This window comes from Anopheles bellator, chromosome 1, assembly GCF_943735745.2.
Source record: "Anopheles bellator chromosome 1, idAnoBellAS_SP24_06.2, whole genome shotgun sequence".
Classification (NCBI taxonomy): domain Eukaryota; kingdom Metazoa; phylum Arthropoda; class Insecta; order Diptera; family Culicidae; genus Anopheles; species Anopheles bellator.
Genome location: NC_071285.1, coordinates 40,117,359 through 40,136,360, shown reverse-complemented (window position 1 = coordinate 40,136,360; position 19,002 = coordinate 40,117,359). Strand labels below are relative to the sequence as shown.

The window sequence follows — 19,002 nt, the reverse complement described above, 5'->3', positions numbered from 1 at the left end:
AGCAGCATTGAAGAACCATGCTTTCAAGTAGTGTGTACGTAAACATTGCGATCGATCATGAGTTTCAATATTCTGTGCAGTGCAGTGAGTATACGCAATTTAACCCGTTCCCGTTCGCTTAATGACGTCACGGGAGGATTTTTTTTAAATTTTGCTGGTGTTTCTTCTCAGAAGAAGAACCTAATTCCGTCGAAGTGGCGATAGGCGACCATATTTGATTTCAGGAAAAATCTACGGAATTTTTCCAAGGTTTTGGTTAAATCCAACATTCTATGATATAAATCAAACATTCATATACACGCGTACAAGTAGAATAAGTAACCTGTTTTAACCCGTTATTAAAAGTATTGACCGTCGAAACCGAAATTCCTCGAACTTTTTAAATTTTTTCTTTCTTTTTCTATTTTTTCTATAAACTCGTAAAAGTTGTTGCCTTGGATATGTTTTTTTTCTATAATCTCGGAAAAGTTGTTGTCTTGGATAACTTAGTTTTCTATAATCCCGGAAGTTTTTTTTTCTATAATTTTTAACTGTGATCCTGTCGCCAGATGGCGCTGACGAAAAGACGCTCGCGCAAAAGGCTTTTTTGACATTTTGTCAGATTGTCAAACAAGCAAAACATTAAAAATCAAAGAAGCTTCAGTTGTTGTCGATTCAACGGCTGGTTATTTGTGGCGAATTGGACGAAATGGACGCTATTGTGCAGTTCAAACAATGGGCCACGAAGCTGGGCTGCCCGCCTGAGAGCATTCCGTCCGATGAGACATTGAAAAGGTAAGTTTCTTCTAGCATAAAGAAACAAAACGTTTGCTGATTTGCTAACGTTGCAGATCGTTCCGGGACGACCCAAGCGACGTGCTGAGCCATATCATGCAGAAAGTACGCTCGAAGCAGGAAATAGCTCTGATGCGTAAGAATGTGCTCGTCAACAAGCTGCAAACGCACCAGCAGAGAGATAAGATTGTCGTGGTAAAGGCTCTGGAAGCAAACTATCCCGAACCAAAAATATGTAATGAGAGTGCAATACTGTTTCAGAATTCTATGCTTCACACGCTGCCACCGGAACTGCAGCGTTTCGAGAAGATTGAAAAGTTGAAAGGCAAGATTGCTGAGACACGATCCCGCATAAGCCACTCGCAAAGAAGCCTTGAAGCGATCGGACTACAAACCAAAGCCAGAAGTAAGCAAATCCATTCCACAACCCGAATGCATTCACAACCTCTTTCTCCACCAACAGACGCCCAGAAGCTTCAATTGCAACGCAGTCTCGAAGAGCTGCGGGGCAAAACGTCGCTGTACGCCGTTCACGAAACGGCACTAAAGGCCGGGATAGAAAAAGAAACCCAACAGACGCGGCACATCGAACACATTATTCCTGCGAGGGGAAGCGAACTTCCGGCGCATGCCGAGTCGCCGGAGAAAATCATCGAACGGTGCATCGAACTGTTGGAACGATTCTACGAGCAGTTTAAGCAGTCGATCCAGCACGGTGACCGCGCGTTGCAGGAGCAACTCTGGGCGAACCTGCGCGAAGTGCTGCGTGGCATTCCAAACCATCTGCTGTGGAGTGTGTTACTGAACCGAAAGGATGATCTTTTGAGGGAAATCTCGGAGGAAGACAACCGCCAGACGAACCTGAAGCAGAGTGATACGTTTTCCGACCACGATCTGCTGCAGGTAGGCATAGGCAAGCTGTGCACGAATCACATCACCGTTTACCTGGACTCCGTGGCCCATCGCCGGCTGGTACATGACACCAAGAAGGACTATCTGGACAAGTACACGGCGTGTGCGAGCGAGCTAGAAGCGAAATTGGCCCTACTCAACTCGATGGACGATGAGGCCGAAGAGGCGCTCGAGGACTATCTGGTGCATTGGAACTCGCGCGAATACAACCAGGGCCAGATTCAATTCCTGACGACGGAAATCGATCGCAAAAAGCAAGAAATCTCATCGGTCGATCAGAAGATACAAAACCACGATCAGGTGTTGGCACAATTGCGCGGGATATACGCAAAAATCGAGGACATCTCGAAGCACATGGAGAACGAACTAAGTCTCGTACGACAGATCAAGCAAAAGGTGGCCTATTCGAAGTACATGAGCCATGTCAAGGTGCGCGACATGCGCCAAAAGAACAACCCCACTAAGACTACGCTTAATATCAGCGATCAATCGGTCAGCCGACTGGACAGTACGGTGGCCGCTTCCCATGGAGGACCAGCGTACAGTCCGGCAGTGTTGCCACCGCTGGTACGCGAGTTGAACATATTCGGAACACTTGCCTTCGCGAAGTTCACAGGCCGCTCGAAATTTGCTCACTTCTACCTGGAACCCAACCCGGCCGTGTTCTGTGAGCCATCCTTCAGCGTCCTTGCCCTGCTACCGAGCATTGCCACGAGTGCGGATATGTCCGTCAAACAGTTTGGGGCCATGGTAGAGCTGGAAAAACAGGTCCGTGCGTCCGCTACTGAACCGTGTGTGGTCAGCGCGATCGCCATCGATCACGCGCAGCTCGAACAGCGCTGGCAGGGCAACCATGGCCGTATCTGTAAACTGTTGGACGAAATGGAACTGATCACTAACGGCACCCGTCAGGTGCTGGATAAAACGCGCGTTCAATACAACTTTGCCGTCGCGAACAGTCTGCGGAAGTATGTGCCAGCAATGAGACTGTTCAACGGACGCAGCTACCGGGAGTATGAAAATGAGTATCTGATGTACTATCGAATGATCAACGGTGTTGGGGCTAATTAATCCACCGGCGTGAAATTGAATCACCGGGAACACAGGTATTATTTTCGGCAAAACGCACATTTCACATTCGCATTCACATCTTCAAACACGCATGCATTGTTCGTATAAGAAATTAAATTTAAAAGAATCGCAAGTATTGAGTATCACTTTATTAAAATTATTCAACGCGGCAGAAAGTGCTTAACATTTTGTTAACGATAAAAAAAAAAGTTGAGTCCATTCACCCGCCCGGCCTCAGGCGTCCACGTTCATGCTGTAGTCGGCAATTTTGGCCAAGATCTTCTCGATGTCCTCCTCGCAGTGGATGCCAATGTCGTGGAGATCCTTTTCGCACAGCGTAAGGAACACCTCGAAGTTAATCTCTTCGTTGGTGAAGATACGGATGTACTTTGATAGTCCCATGTCCCGCAGGATGTTCGACACACATATGCGGTGCTCCAGTTCGTGCTTGATCACAGGCGTTACAGCGCCCGAGTCATCGCTCTGCGGCGATCGTTTCTTGTTTGGTCTGGCGGGAGCGAAAAACAAAAAACATTACCCAGTGACTGAACCGCTGAAAAGCCGATCGTAACCGACGTACGTACCTTGTCTTTGGTGGTTTGGCCAATAGGAACGTTTTGATCGGTACCTCGCCGGATTTCGGCGCGTGCGCTGCCTTCGGTGTGTTCTGGCGTGGCGAGATGCAAAACGTTTGCAGTAACTCGATCGGCGACAGGTCCGGTGACGGTATCTGATTCTGGTGCACCATCGGCGAGAAGCTGCGGCGTTTGGACTTGTGCTTCGGCTGTTTGTACGCTTCGAACGACACGTCATCGGTGGTTATGCCATTGGGGGAGATTTTGTTAATTCTCGGCGAAGGCCGCACCGTGCCAATGGCAACCGCCATCGAAGTAACTAGTCGGAGAGCCGAAGAGACGTGTTTTTGTTCCTCAGACAGGGTTAAAACGCACAGGACCGATACCAACCTTTAGCTTTTGCAGCAGACATTATACACAGAGAGAACGGAAGAGAGTGATAGTGTGAAGTAAAATTTACAAAAGAACACAAATTAAAACACAAACATAAAGGTTACACAGAGGGATACAGAAGCTTCTTCGCGTGCCGCTCGATGCTGTGGCCGACCGTAAAGTGAACCCGGAAACACTACCAACCGTACGAAGGATCAGTGTTTATCGATCAGCTTCGTTAACTGGGTTAACGACGTTGAAATATTGCACTTTTTCGAACAGCGAATTCGAATGATGAATGCAAACGAATCGTTAGTTTCTTTCTGTACTGAGCTGTGGGTAATAAATCAAGCGAACGCGTAGAATATATTGTTTGTGCCTTTACTGACTAGAGTAACTTAACGCTAAAATATACAATACAAAGCCTGTCGCTAGATCGTGCTATGACGAGAGAAGGCTCGCTATGTGCAGTAGTTTCCGTCTGGCTTAAAAATAATGGACAGATCTCGCTCCTTCGCCGTGGAGTTTACCAATGTTTGACCAAGAACAGTGTGAAACAGAGGATTGATAGTTTGAATATATTTTAACATCATTCCCTCACATTAGCTGCACATAGTTTTTCCCTTTTCTGTATCGCAAGCGCTTTCATATACTTAGTTTTGGTTTCTTCTCCGTTGCTGCCCAGACTTGTTGCTATTGGTGTGTATCTTAGACCGTTTTTCCCTTTCCAATGCCCTGCTACGCGCATAACCAGAAAATGGATAGGAGATGTACAAAAAAAAAAACTTTGGAAAGCTAGCTTATGGTAACTAAAAGCTAACACTAAATCCGTTCATTAAATACCCTAGATTACAGTTGGTGCGACAGACGAGGGGGGGACGATAGGAGCGCGGATATCGAAAAGCGATCCCAGTGTCGAGTGTGCCGTTCGAGTTCCCCCAACATAGAAGGCTTTAGTCTCTATTCCCGTGACGGGTCTTCGCTCATAAGCTCATTGCCCTGGCCAGCCGGACGCGGAAGTCACGGTACAGCATCTTGCCTCCGACCGGCACCCGGCTCAGGTACATATCCAGGCTCATCAGGCAGAGCGCCTTGCCGTTCATCGGGAACTTCTGGGCCAGCTCGGGGCTGATGTCCAGGCCCTCCGATTGGGCCAGATTGATAAGCCACGTCCACACGTTGGCCCGCGTCCAGTCACGCGGATCGACCGGCAATCCGTCGGCCCCGTACGAGATCTTCTTCGCGGACGACACCACCGTGTCACCGCCCCGTGTTGTCCCTCCACCGTGAGCCCAGCGACGCTCGGCCTCGTTCGTAAGGACACTGACCGCCGACAGGTCCAACGGTGGGACGCGCCACTTCGTAGTCACCGCTTCAACCTGCATCGCTGCGAGTCGCCTGTGGAGTCTCTGAAAGTAAAACGCCAAACAGTGAACCGATTAGAAATACGTTTCTGTTTTATCAGACAATCGAAACACACAAACAACATTGGACAGCTGTCGTGAGTGGGTGATGCGTGGGGAAAAACCGGAAGTAAACGCGGCGGCGGGTTGGTGTACGAGTGGCGCGCAACCACAATACGCTACACTAAGCGTCACCAGCACACCGGCATCATCGCAGAAAACATCGCATAACAATCGCCCTCAGGGCCCAACAATGCGCTCTCGGGCTGCCATTTGAAACGCACGCATGTTGTGGGGGCGGAAGTGGCCGAATAGAGCGGGCCCGCTGCCGGCCCGGCGACCTTTTGTGCTTCGGCAACACAAACTCCATTTCGTCACCGGCCTGCTGTGGACGGAAGTAAAACAAAACGAAGAGGCCCTTTACATGGCTTCCCCATGGCCCCTCGGCGATGACCTTCCCGGAGAGCGCAATGGTGGAGCGGAAGCTGCGGAAGATGAATGCATTTCCGCCACTGCGCGCGCCCGGACTGATCGATTCGGCATCGGACGATCACGAAACCCTCTGAGGTTGGCCCTTCGTTTTGGCTTTGGTTTAGTCGGACGATCCGCGGGAAATGTCCGGGACCACAAGACACGCTTCCCCCTCTCTCTCTCTCTCTCACACGCGCACAAACACATGGCCACCGGTGGCCACATTCCGTCAGCGCTTTCCCGCGTGAAAGGAAACCTTTCATCAACTGCCAGCAGCAGCAAGAGCCAACAGAAGCGATGCCAAAACGGTGATACAAATTCAGGAGGATCCGGCCCGCTGTCGACGCCGTTCGAGAGGGTGGCCCGGCGGATGTGATGTATTTTCACATGTGTTTCTCCGCCCAGGGAAGCGCCGGGAAGCGGCCTGGCGGCCGAGAACCTGGAGGTGTGCTGAGTGGCGGATGTCACGAACCGCCGGGAATGGCGGCTGCCACTTCCTCCGGTGCAACGGATGCGGTTTCCGGTATAGTAAAGTTTCTCGATCATTTCTTAACCTAAAGTTTAGAAGAACCATTGCTTTATGTAGAATCGTTACGATCGTGTCTTGCTACCAATCAGAACTGTTTAGAATTTCGTTTCGGCGGAAATTAACCCGATATGACGAGTCGAGTGTCTTGTTTGCCATCATCCGGAACGGATACGCAACGGTCGTTCAACGCCTTTTCCCCTCGAATCGATCATCTTCGAGGTTCGGTGGCTGACGAGAGCTGATGTTTATCGCAGACGTCATCGTCGTCGCCATGACGACCACATTTCATCACACCCCAAAGAGAGCCTGGAGTGGATTCCCGTTCTAAGTGGCCGGCGTCGTCGTGTGAGCCAAAAAAGTAAACAGACTCTGGGCCGCGAGCGGAAGTCTTGGCCGCGCTCGAACGCTAATCTATCGTCGTCGTCGTCGATTCCGTCTGGTCTCTCGCTCGCTCTCTCTCTCTCTCTCTGAGGGTTTGAATATTTTCCAAAGGGCACGGGAATGGTTTTTCATCGCTCGGAACACGGGTGACGGGTGCAAAAAGGGTAAAGGGTGTGAAAAGTCGTTTGTCGTTGTCGCTAAGAATAAGAGGCTGCCCACACGGTGTGAGGGACCTGTTTGGACCACAGCATTACGAGGAGGGTGGTTTACATACTTTTGCTCCAAAAAATGAAGATTAGACTAGAGAAAAACAATAACGGCCAATAACTGATTTTTTAAGTACTATTTGTATTTAGTTCTGAGGATCTGACGAGGGAAACGCATTGTTAAGATGAAGATGAAGAACGGGAACCCTTCATTTGGTTTCTCATTGCCATCTCTTAGGTTAACTTTCTCTAGCTCATATTCCATAAATCTCTCGTCGCCCGCCAGTCATTGCGCGCGCGACCGCCGAACGCGGCCAGACGCGTGTTGCTGGCGTGGTAATTGAATTTGGTGCGCACGGTGACAGCACGGTCATCACCTACGCAAAACCGCTGCGCTGCACGCAAAGCCCCAGGTCGTCAGCGCAGCAGCAGTCGGGCAGTGAATGCGCCGGAAATATGCGACGAGACATGATCACCGGGCGCGGTGTGATCAGACGGCTAGACGGATGAACCAGACAGAGGCGGACAGGAGCGAGACAGCCCCGACCGGGACCCGTGGGTCCCGTTCTAACGCCAGGGACCCGGCGGCGTATGCGCTGCCCATCGGAGAGTTAATAAAATAAAGCAATTAGAGAGTCGGAGCCGACCCCGAGGGCCAGGAAATCTAATTCAAATACACCACCGAACCCGGACCGCGGGGCGGGGTGATAAGCGCACGATATGGGGTGTGACAATGTAAACAAATCCGATGCCGCCGGTCCGCGGATGATCATGAATGGGAGATCAACGCACGCGTTCTCGGCCCTCGATCGGTTCCGATCGTTACGTGGGCTGCAATGACTGGGGGACGGGTAACGAAGATCCGAAAGCCGGTCCAGTGTGTGGGCCGAAAAAAGGGGTCCGAGAAAGGGTCGCCCATCGATCAGCCCGAGCCCGCCCGAGTGATAAGCGAGGATCGTTTAACATAAACATTAGAACTAGCCGGCAGACGGCAAGCCCTTCCAGGCCGGAAAGGAAGTCCTCTACCGGTGGGCCCGGCGGGAAAAAAAGATAAAGCAACAATGCCCGCTACACGCCACGTCCCGACCGACGGGACCATTAAAAACGCGGGATTTCCTTATTAACGTCGTCTCCTCTTGCGGTGCGTACCTTGGCGACGTGTCTTCTTCGCTCTCCGGTTCGTCTTGCGCGTCTCTGCTTTGTCGTAACCCTCGCACTTTACGCGGCTCCTTCGGTTCTAGGGCCGCCGCCGCGTGGCCTTGCACGTTGCCATCGCGTTTCCACCGCGCATCTCTTCCCCTTTCGGGTGCTTCCTGCGTTTGATGCCCATTGTTCCTTTCGCTACGCCAGCCCGGCCGGACTTCCTCTTTCGCCCGTGTTGTGCTGTCCTTTTTTCCTCTCCGGTCCTTCAGTTTTCTTCTTCTGTTTCTTTTCGAGCCCACTTGTTTCGTGTCGTGCATTTTTTGTCGCTCCCGTCGTCTTCCCGATCGCGGATAGGATCGTGGCTCCGGGCGGAAGTGAGTGCAAGCGCGGCTGGCAATCGTGTCCGGCTGCTTTCTCACGCGCCGTGCCATAATTTGCGCCGCATACGCACTTCGCACGGTCAAGCAAAGTTCGGGATTCGGATCAAAAATTCTTGAAGAATTGGTAGTGGGCCAGTAATAAATAACGTTCCTGTTGAAACCAGCCGAACAGCGACGCCAACCGCGACGACAATCACCGGGACAATCTGATTCCCGGTTCCGCGGCAGGAGAGTCCCCGTACCGTGCCCCGTGCTCCGAGATGCTTCCCTCTCGATAGTTATGTAATTATCCTATAAAAAGCGTCACTTCCCGTGATATTTTGCTCCGTCTTCCACCGCGACCGAGTGCGCCCGGATGTCGTCTTCCTCCGTCTCCGGTTTGATGTTAGAGCGATGAACAGCACACAACCAACCAACCAACCACATCTTCGGTGCGCGTTCCCTCGTCTTCGGGGAAAATCTCCCCGGTTGTTAAATCGCTCTCTAATGGGTTTCCCTCCCGCCGGGCACAGCTGCCCCAACGCTCCCAGCTCCGGGTCTCCGTCCGTCTGGGACTTCTCTCTCCCCAAAAAAAGAAGAATTGTATCATTTGCCGCGGCCGTGATCTTCACCAGAGATTGTGATTTTGAGCCCTCAGAGGCCGTACATAAATCGTTTCCGTTTCCAACGGAGAAGTGAGACGATCGAGATTCGGTTCGTCGCGGAAGTTTTCCGATTTTCCACCACATCTACACGACACGAGTGTGCGGCACCGTTTTCCATGTCGGTGCCTTGGCGAATGGTGCCACTTTTCCGATCCGAAGCGTGTTTCCGTTTCCAGCAATTCACCAATATGCTCTCCGACGTGACCTCATTACGCGTGTGTGCCACAACAAAACGGGCTTGTGTGAGAAGAGGGTCAACTCACCGCCAGCATCGCAACGCGCAAATGTAGGTGAAGTGCAGTGGCGGCGGCGGCTGCGGCGGCAGGAAATTATGTTATAGAGGAAGGGCCACGAAAGCCACCCCAAAAAAAAACGGACGCCCAGTAGTTCCAAATTAAACGCAAAAACCAATAACCGAACGGAAGTGCTTTACGCATCGGTGGCGGATGTGGCGATGTCGGTAGCGCCTCCTCTCCCGACTACACATCTGTTGCGCATGATTTAGGGGGTCGATTTGGTTTTTTGCCTCACAATAGTAACACGTGGATCAAATAACGATCGCTTGCGTTGAGGTCTTTTAAGGTCACACGGCTGTAGATCACTGAAGGCACAAGAAAAAGGTTGCTGAAGGTGATCACCAGAAACAGCCTGAATCCCGCCTGTGGGCTTCTAAAGGCAATTGTCAAACGTGAAATTACAAACAGTAAATCGGAGGCGGAAACGGCGCTTCCCGCGATCATCAAAAGCCGCGCGACGGCGATCACCGGCCTGTGGAGCGAAAAAGTTGCTTCGAAGTACAGAAAATGAATTTCTGGAGACCTGTGGACGTCACAGGAAATCCCAAGATCACCGGGATGGGTTGAAGGCCACTTTGGTGCTGCTCGGTCCATGGTTCTCAGTGCGACTAGGGAGAGGATGATGATGAGACCAAATAGTCCACACTTCCCCCGGTTTGTGATCATCGCCAATTAATTACCTTCGCACGGGGGCCGCCATCTTACTTCCGTTGCGTGGCACCGGGTTCTCGGCTCGCAGCATTCTCCGCCTGAGCCACTGCAACAACTTCCTTGCCGCCAACTGGCTGCTGGTGACAGTTTTTGCCTCTGGCACTTAATTGTGCACTTCCCGGTGTCCCGGAGCCCGGACATACAATGGCGGCGGACGGAGGAAACATCGAAAAGTCCAATCATTCAATAATTACTCTATTGCGAGATGCTGGTTGCTGCGGTATGCCCAACATCCGGGATGTGCACGGCCGGCCCGACGGAAGCTTAAGCAATGTCCCGGTGCGCGCGATGATGGTGGCTGCCGGCTCCGGGCACCCTAATACCCAGTTTTTGCAGACACACCGTCATTAAGATGTCCTGGACGCGTTAATGACGGTCGGCTCCTGTAACGATCGCCACCGAACCGAATTTGGGAGTGCCAGCGAATGAACTGGAACCTTCAGCACTTATCAGAGCCGGTGCTCAGGTCCGGGTCGTGGACTGATTAGCAGCCGGTCCTGCCCCGCACCGGAAGGTTTCAATGAGTTCGCTTCCGGTTCGGGGATTGCTGGGAACGGTTTCTGTTTTCCTGGCGAAAAGCGACCAGATTACTAGGCCCATCTGCCAAAGGTCTGCGCGGTTGAAGGATTACCGATTGCACGCTGGAGCTTCTTCCTTTGCGGGGAACGCCAGCTATCATCGGAAGAACAGCCCATTATCAGCAGGTCCCCATTTGTCGCATTCTGGTCTGGTCGCACCGGAAGCCGGCTTATCGGTGGGCGCCTTGATTTGGCGGGACAAAGTCACCCAGGGGAGTGCGATAAGCGCCCGAAAAGCATGATGATTCCCCGAGACTGAACAATCGATTAAAGTGTTGTGGACGTGTACCGTCAACTCCAAGCAGTATGAAGAAACCCCTCGAGAGATCTGTTTCTTAACGCACCTGATCCGTTGCTGTGTCTCTGGGAAATCGCCCCAAGAAACACTAGAATGCGGTTGCGAGACCGGCGTGAGGAACTGAGAGAACCACGTGGCAACCTATCAACGGCTTACTCCGCCGCTGACGAGAAGGAAGGAAACCTTTTAAGACACTAGACACGAGAGGTCTTGCGCAAAGTCGTTGGCAACTTGCCACCGCGGCCTGCACCGTCGGTGGTCTCTCCGAGGGGCGGCCAAGAACCTAGTACGCGACGCGGGAGGGTGCGATTCCGAAGTTCTCACATTTCCAGCGCGGCTCAGTGCGCCGCGCAACAAGTGCAACGAATTGAAAATCCACCGAGCATAACGCGGAAACCCCGCCGCCGGGCGAACCTCCAAGGGGGAATCTGGTGGCCCCACCCCAAGGGGTCGTTCCGCTCGCAATAATGATGTTTCTTCGACGTTTCTTCTCCGCGTCGTGAATCGGGGCCAGCACCGTTATTTACACTCCAATTGTTTCGTCTAAGCCGTTCGTTACTCTGCGGCGCGCGCAGTGGCCCGCAAGACCTGCGTGTGAATTAATTTCACATCCATCCACCCAGCACGGTCCAGAAAGCCAGCTGCGCCCCCCGTCCGGTTCTGGTCTGGTTCTGGTGCTCGACCCTCCGGGGAGCGCAACAGGTTGAGCGGAAGTCGAGTCGGGGATGTAAATAAAGCAGATCTTCGCCCGCCCGCGGTTCTGTGCGCGCAGCTGTTCTTGGCCGCTCCAAAATCATGGCCCCGTGGTTTCCGTGTTTGCGAATGCTGTTCCGTGGAGAAGGTGGTGCTCCGTTTGCTCAAATGGAAATGGGGAAAACGGTAGGCTGTCGACGGACAAACGGAACGAAGATACCTGATGGAGGCAGAGCCGTAGGTTGACAGTTGCCTGTCGGCTGTGAACTTTCTCGGACTTTGCCTTTTGTGGGGGCCACAGCATGGTCCAACGAGCGGTTCGTTTGAAAGAGATATTTCGTTTCTCTCTGCTAATAAATTAGGATAGAAGCATAAGATAGCTTAGCATAAAAATTCGAATACACAAGTAGTTGTATCCAGTGTATAAACTGGTCCAATTGGAAGAAACCTATCGAGCACATTTCAACTATGACATTGAAGACACCATCAAATGTTATCTAGTTCCAGGTTAGACTCAAAACCATCAGATTGTTGCATTTTCTTGAACGATTCTACTAGTATTCAGTGTTCTGTTTTGCTTACTGTTAGACGAGTGTGAATTTTATTAATGCCTGCGAGTCGAAAAGTCGTAAAGCTTGAACTTTCATTTGAAAGCTGCATTCAAGAGATTTTTTATGTAAAACAATTTTGGTCAAATGTTTAAATTTTGGAAATAAGTTTATCATATTTCACAATTTTCTATAACTAAAATTGTATTTTACACATAAATTTGATAAGTCAAGTTTTCAAATAAATGTTTAAGCATCGAGCCGAACTACGCTTTAGATAGAACAAAATCTTAATGACAAACTTCAGGGTTCTTTGAACAAGATTCTAAAATTGTAAATTAAATTTTGCTATCGATGAACAATAAACATTGCTTAAGCTTATTTACTATACATTATACAACATTATGACTTGTATCGGTGGTGGCCCAAAATGACACCGCTGGACGATGAAGGGTTCCAAAGATTCGCCTCACATTCATTGCTCCGCTGTGAGGGTAATGAACGAAGGTGCTGGTAATTAAATTATCATTCCAACGCCATCCGTCCCGAAAAAGCTAATCACACACCGAAATTAAGAACCTCTCCGGATCCTGATGGCGTGTTTTCTCCGTTAGGACTCGTCGGCACCGCCAAAGGCGGCCAACATAAGCCGCCCCCAGAACGCCCAGGTAAGCCGACTGGCACGGCCGCCAAATGGCGGCTCAGAGCTCGGGATGGTTGCTCTGGTAAACTATTTAATAATTCCATCCGCTTTCCCAGCGTGCGGATTTTCCATTCCAATGTGTTCAGTGAGTGCTTCGGAAGCGTAAGAGAGATGGGAATAGAGAGAGAGAGCGAAAGAGAGCGAGAGAGCCGGGAGATCACGCGAGGTTGTCGGCCGGAGGTGAAGGAAACTCTCTTCCTGCCGCGGATGGAACAATTTTCACATCATTTCCCGGCCAAGCCACGTACCAAGTGCGATCTTCCGTTCCCCTCCCCGTTTCCCACACCATCGCGACCCGTCGGACCTTACTGTGCACCCAATCGGCTCCCATTCCGATGAAAAGCCGACGATCCGCGCATCTGCGTAACATGATCGCCCAGTTCCGTTGGTTTATCGACGGCGGTACAGTTAGACTGCTGCTACGACCGGAGATCATTGATAAAAATCCCAAACCGACCGACAGAGAGAAACAGAGAGAAACAGAGAGAGAAAGAGAGACTAATGAATGGGGAGATGGAACAGTTAGTGTATCGAATGAGTGGGAAAACCAGCAAATCCGCTGCACACTCCATGAGCACTAACAGTCGTAGTCTAGCCCAGGAACTTCCACTTTTTGGGCGCCGATTACGGTAAACCCGATATTTTTTTAAGAAAGAAAAACACCGTGACTATTTTTTCATCTCATTTTTTGTAGACAATCCAAACCAACCCAAAACTGCAGGCAGAAAGCAACGCAAACGAAAATGTTTTCTCAGAAACCCAAATTATACCAAACAAACCCCATTTGGCCAAGACGTTAAAGGACACCTCAAACAAGGCACGTGAACCACTTTACTTGCTCGCTTGCTTACCCCGCAGGCGTAGGACCCGAAAAAACACCCTTCTTGTAGGTCAGTAGTTTGGGCAGGTAACGGGCATTTGCATTTTTTTATGGGGCCAGTTTTGGCGAACATGGGAATTGCGAAAGAAGTGGCAGCGATCGCTATAAATTGGTTGGTTAACGAACGGAGCATATGTGAGTGCAATTGTTGACGACCGAAGGGGTGGGTAAAATTTCATCACATATTTACAGTTCTTTGTTTTCGGTGATCGATTTCGAAATTTATTTAAAAAAGGGGCAAGCCATCGCCGAATCGGTGAATGAATAGAAATTGACGTTCTGGCAGTTTCGTAGTCGAGCAGCACATTTTTCGAGCTATAGTTTAATTACCAATAGATACGATGGCCAACTTCGATCTTTTTTCCCCCAAAAAATGAAATGTTTGAACTATTTCTTTGGGTGGGTCGAGTAGCTCCGCCTTTTGCATTAATACAAAAAAGGAAAAGGTATTATTGTGACTTCCGCTGCAACGGCCAGAAATGTATGATCATCAATTTTTTAGTTTTTCCAAGCATACTTATAGGGTTCGAACTGACACTTAACCGGCGACTCTCGATTCTGGCCTATTTAAATCATATCGAGTGCAATCACAACCCAAGAACAGGAAATTTATTAAACATTTTATTATTGATATGACAGCTAGGGTAACATCTTCAATCAAGAACCTGCAACAATCTGAAGCTACCTTATGTTCCCTGAGTAAATTACACAGTGATATGCACAAAAAAGGAACGCACAGGCACTCGCGTCCCAACGGATACTGCTGGCGATGCAGTGAGCAAATATTGCAGCCACTTCCGTTGCGTTTCTTATCAGCACACGCGTGTGAAGCGACACGGCAACAGCGAACCCGATAGTGGCCAACCCAATCCGATACGCGAACGAGAAAAGTGGGCCACATCGAGAACCCGTTCTCCCTAGGGCTGCTGGTGTTCCAAAATTAAACCAATGAATCAACAACAGTGCACCGACCGTGCCTGAGTCACACAGCCATTCCTGGAGCCCCGTGGGACCACCGAAAAAAAAACCACGACACCTGAGAAGGCGGCCGGTACCACGAGACTTATGCTTATCGCAACCGCCAAGCGGATGTCGGATGTCGAGTGGCCCGATAGAGAGGGCCCGTAAGTTGATAAAACGCGTGTCGAAAAATCGATTCCATTTCAGTGTCGCTTCAATTTGGCCACATCCATTTTGCCAGGTCGTACGAGTCTGATCGTAATGGATCCCAATATGTAAGTGTCAATTAAACCTGACCTAGGGCAACCCCCGATTGGGCTTCGCATAATTGCCCGTTTCTTCGCGCCCATAGTAATTGGACACCGAAACGTGCCCGTGTCTTACGGCAAGGTCTGGAATAGTCGTTCCCCCGTACTGCTGCTAATCATCTCGCGCTGATCCCGTCATCTGTGTTTGGCCTCTGCCCCTTCGGTGTGTATCCTCCGGTAAATTACAGGGCCCATCCATCCGTTTCCGGGGAGTCGGGAGGAAAATGATCTAATTTCCTCTCGCACTCGTCACCGGGAAACTCGCCGGCACCGGAAGGAAAACGAGCATCAGCGTGCGCGTTCTAGCCGGAAGATCGGACGACCGATCGGAGCCTTCCTTTTTTTTTGCACTCCGCGCACCGGATGTCGTGTCGTGCGTGTCGACCCAAAAGAGCCGTGAATTTGGGGAAGCAAATAAATGTTAGGATTATGACCATGGCTACGATCGATCTCGTCGGTGAAACGTCAAACGACCTCTCTCGTCCGTCAGCTAATTTTTCTCGGTTTCGCTGCCCGAATCCCCCGGACGAACCGGATGAACACTTCAAATCGCGGGCGATCGATTGGCGGATACGGTCGCGCAATGGTTCTCTTTCCACAACAACAACTACATCCGCCACACAATTCCCCCCGCCACCACGCCGCTTCCGTCGTTCCCTGCCAGCGGTGCGCGCGCCGGGATCTCCTCGGAAATGGGTTTTGATGCGTTTGGTGTTTTCGCCGTCGTTCGCCTCTCGCGTCGCCGTTTTCTCGTTTCAATTTGGCTCCATTTTTTTGTTTTTCGTTTTTCGGTCGCCGCCGACCACCCTTCAAGCCTTTCCCATGCGCGGCAGCATCCGATCGTGCGCGGTTGTGTCGCGTTTGCGGAGCTCGCGCGCGTCCCGGAAACGGTGGCGGGAAATGAGTCGACAAAGTAACGAACCGGACAAATTAGGCCTGGGCCACACAGGGGCCGGCCGCCGCCCCCTGGTCACACGCTCCCGGCGCCCTTGCAGGCCCTTACGCCTGTTCGTCGTCTTCGGCGGAAGCTTCAAATAATGATCGTTTTCCTCTCGGTTTCGTTTCGTCCACCGTCCACCGCTCGGTGCCGTGCGCGTCGTGGAGTTTTCTAATCTGAGCGGACCAGGCATTTCCCAAGGCTTTCCACCGGGTTTTTGGTGGGTCCTCCTCTACTTCCTGCGATCGAACGCGAATTTTGGGCATAATTGTTGTGGCCCTCCAGAATAAAAAAAATGGTTGTTGATGATGCGGCTATGCGCAACACCAAATCACAAGATCACAGATTGGCGCGGACATAGCAAAACGCCCAACCAGCCACAACCATGCTCGTGTGGCGCGTCCAACGAACGAAAGAGAAACCATAAATAGAATTTCGCCCGCCTGACGCTGGCCGGGGGGGGGGGGGTTGCGTTCTGAAAATCAACAAACACCGCACACAGACCCAGCGCCGTCCGGCCACTTCCGGTCGAACGCCGGGCCGCGGGCCCGGCGACGAGAGTAGCGCCGTTTGCGCGCGCGAAACTTCGGCGAGGGCAAGAAGTTTTCGTAAATTAATAATAGATTTCCTGCTCATTAAAGCTGCGCCGCCGGATGATGGGGCCGGCGGCCGTCACTGCGTGCGTGCGTGGCGGACGCCGCCGGGAAACGGAAAACCGGCTTTCCCACCGGTGATCCGGGGAAAACACCGATCGGGCGCAGTCCCTCGTCAACCCCTTCACGGCCCGGAAGAGGCCCGGTGGCGCAGGGTTTCCTCACCTTCTCATTACCGGGGGTTCTCAAACATCCGATTTCGGGTACGGCTTCCCCGATCTTGGGGACCCCCCATCCCGGGAGAACCACGGGAAGGGCGAGAAAATTGATGTTCTTGTCAAAAGTAGATTACCCCGAGCGAGAGGGCGGTCGTCCCAATGTGTGCGCGGTGTACTTATTAGCGGCCACGTCCGTTTCCGCTTCACACCCGGTCCGGGGTTTCTCCGGTCCGGGCTTTTTTGTACGGGGTCCAATCTGGGATTGGCGTAAGTAGAAAAGCCCGGACAATGGGCCCCGCCAAAAGGAACCCCGAAATGAAGTTACGCCCTCCGAAAACGAGCTTGAGTTGAGTTTTAATTCGGGCGACCCCGAAAAATAGAAAATTTGGTAACTTTCTTTGACCACGTGGCCAGTGGGCGCGATGATCGCAACCACAGACCTCGATCACGCACGCACCGAAAGAGAAACCAAACGTATGGCCACGGCCATTGATGTCTGATTTTGGCCATCGAAAATTCGTGCGGCGGATATTTGAAAATGAAACGGTCGCTTCCCGAATCGGCTCACGCACAGCTTCGCGTGGCACGTGTATCCGCCCTTACGCACCACACTTTGCGTACGAAGTTGCGAAGACACATGTTTGGTCCGCCGTTCTCGAGGGCGTAGTTCGCCAGAAACCGACTCCTTGCACGGTGAATGGGAGCGATTAATAACTGTTTCCGTCCTCCGATAAGTGGCACGGTGAAAACAATGGCAGCGCTCTGTAAGCTGCAACGGGTTCGAATCGTATCGCAAACGAAACTCTACTTCATCGGATCGTCGCCTCGGCCGCGGCTGCCTCAAATTATGTTTCATTGCTAAATTTCCTACTTGACGATGCATTTATTCTGGCCGGTCGGGTCGCCCCGCCGGGCCGTCGGCGGGTTGACGTCAGAGAGAGAGAGGCAGCTCCTCCCAGGGACCGGCGATCGAAGGACGTGCACGGATCGGAGCGATTCGCACCGGAAGTCCATTGAAATGCGATCCAGAAACGGTCAGACCCAGCCGAATAAGCTTATAGCGACACCCAGACAGCCGGCACGCCATCTCGGAGGCCAACGCCGAGGGGGGGGAGGGAAACGGGAAAAAAGAACCAAACGCCAAGCATCGCAAACTGTTGAACTGTTTTCTTACCTCTTTTCGCTCGCTGCCGAACGCGTCAAAACAAATCCCAAGCCGATCGTTTGCAGATGTTTCCTGTTTATAAGCGCCGCCGCCGCCGGTCCTGCTCGGAGTATGGTTCTTTTTTCGTTGTTTTGCTGGCGTCGATGGCTTCCTGTTCGCAGTTTTCGGGTTGTCGCGTCTCGCCGCGCAGGATGCGGACCACGTGCCTCTGGACTGCCGGCCGAACAACAGCTTGGCTACCGGCTGTTACGCACAATCTGATCTCCCGATCACCAGCAGCTGAGGCTGGGGCGATGATCCTCTCTCGCTCGCCAGGAGACAGGGATTTGAAGCCCGAGATAGGTAGCCTCAGAAACTGTAGCTTCTTTCGATCCCTTCCGTTGCCGGCGGCAGATGTTCACTTTTGGCCCGGTGATCCTCAGGACTTTCCAGCCACACAAACACACGCGAACGCACGCACTGGCACACACGTGTTGGAAATTCGATATCCCGGAACGGGCGGGCGAAGTGTCTCTCTCTGTCTCCCCGAACGAATCGAAACAAGAAAAACCCGCGGGGGAAAACAAGAAACGGAAGAACGAACTGCGCGTTCTCGTGCGCTCGAATTGATTATCGTATTTCTAATTAGTGCGCACGGATGAGTGCGCCTCGTCGAAGGAAGGCCGCCGTGTGTTCAAGAATCGTGTCTAATTATTGGCCGCTTCTGTGCCACCGGCGGACCTTGAACGAGCGAGCACGAGTGTTTGGCTCCGTAAACCGGCCCAGCGACCTCCGTCGGTTTTAATTTTCCCAATTCCCCTGGCTCCAGATAAAGCCGCGGGACCCGACCGACAGGTGCGGGATTCCTTATCACCCGATCTTAACACCGACCCGTTTGCGGACGGTGAAGGACACGGCGCGCACTGATTTCGTAGCGGAGCTGCACTTCACCGCCACTCGATCTTTCGCCAAACCACTCGGCGGCTTATCACCAGAAACCGGTCCAACTGCTCTCCGCGAAGTAACACGCACGGCAAGATCGAACTTAAGAGCGAGTAGGGCGCGATCGCACGTGCGTCACCGACGAAAGTAGTTTTTGAACATTTTTTACTCCGTTGGAAGTTTATAAATTCAACCTCTGTTTTCGAACCTGACTCGTAAGTTCGAAAACGTTCGGAAATCTAACCTTGGCTTCGGGAGACGAAGTCAGGCCGAATGGCTGATCGGGTGCCAAGGGTGCCGTCTACTTTGATGGACTTCGAATTAGTAATTAA

General features: G+C 51.7%; 3 protein-coding genes across 4 annotated transcripts; 1 reads left to right on the top strand and 2 right to left on the bottom strand.

The window, feature by feature from the left end:
- Positions 1-688: 688 nt before the first annotated feature.
- On the top strand, positions 689-2,757 carry LOC131216601 (augmin complex subunit dgt5). Its single transcript, XM_058211133.1, has 4 exons — positions 689-774; positions 831-969; positions 1,036-1,180; positions 1,238-2,757. The coding sequence occupies exons 1-4, from the start codon at positions 689-691 to the stop codon at positions 2,755-2,757; spliced, it is 1,890 nt and encodes a 629-aa protein (XP_058067116.1).
- A 140-nt stretch (positions 2,758-2,897) lies between these two features.
- LOC131216599 (uncharacterized) lies at positions 2,898-3,880 on the bottom strand. Its single transcript, XM_058211131.1, has 3 exons — positions 3,723-3,880; positions 3,342-3,651; positions 2,898-3,265 (listed from the first exon to the last, which is right to left on the bottom strand). Exons 1-3 carry the CDS (start codon positions 3,742-3,744, stop codon positions 2,992-2,994), a joined length of 606 nt encoding a protein of 201 aa, XP_058067114.1. The 5' UTR covers positions 3,745-3,880; the 3' UTR covers positions 2,898-2,991.
- Positions 3,881-4,675: 795 nt separating this feature from the next.
- Positions 4,676-18,573, bottom strand: LOC131216750 (ETS homologous factor). 2 transcript variants are annotated; one of them, XM_058211320.1, is made up of 2 exons: positions 17,759-18,573; positions 4,676-5,113 (listed from the first exon to the last, which is right to left on the bottom strand). In XM_058211320.1, the coding sequence occupies exon 2, from the start codon at positions 5,087-5,089 to the stop codon at positions 4,688-4,690; it is 402 nt and encodes a 133-aa protein (XP_058067303.1). In that variant the 5' UTR covers positions 5,090-5,113; positions 17,759-18,573; the 3' UTR covers positions 4,676-4,687. The 2 variants fall into 2 exon arrangements, with proteins under 2 accessions (XP_058067303.1, XP_058067304.1); XM_058211321.1 differs by lacking the exon at positions 17,759-18,573 and adding an exon at positions 10,791-10,884.
- Between the last annotated feature and the right edge of the window lie 429 nt (positions 18,574-19,002).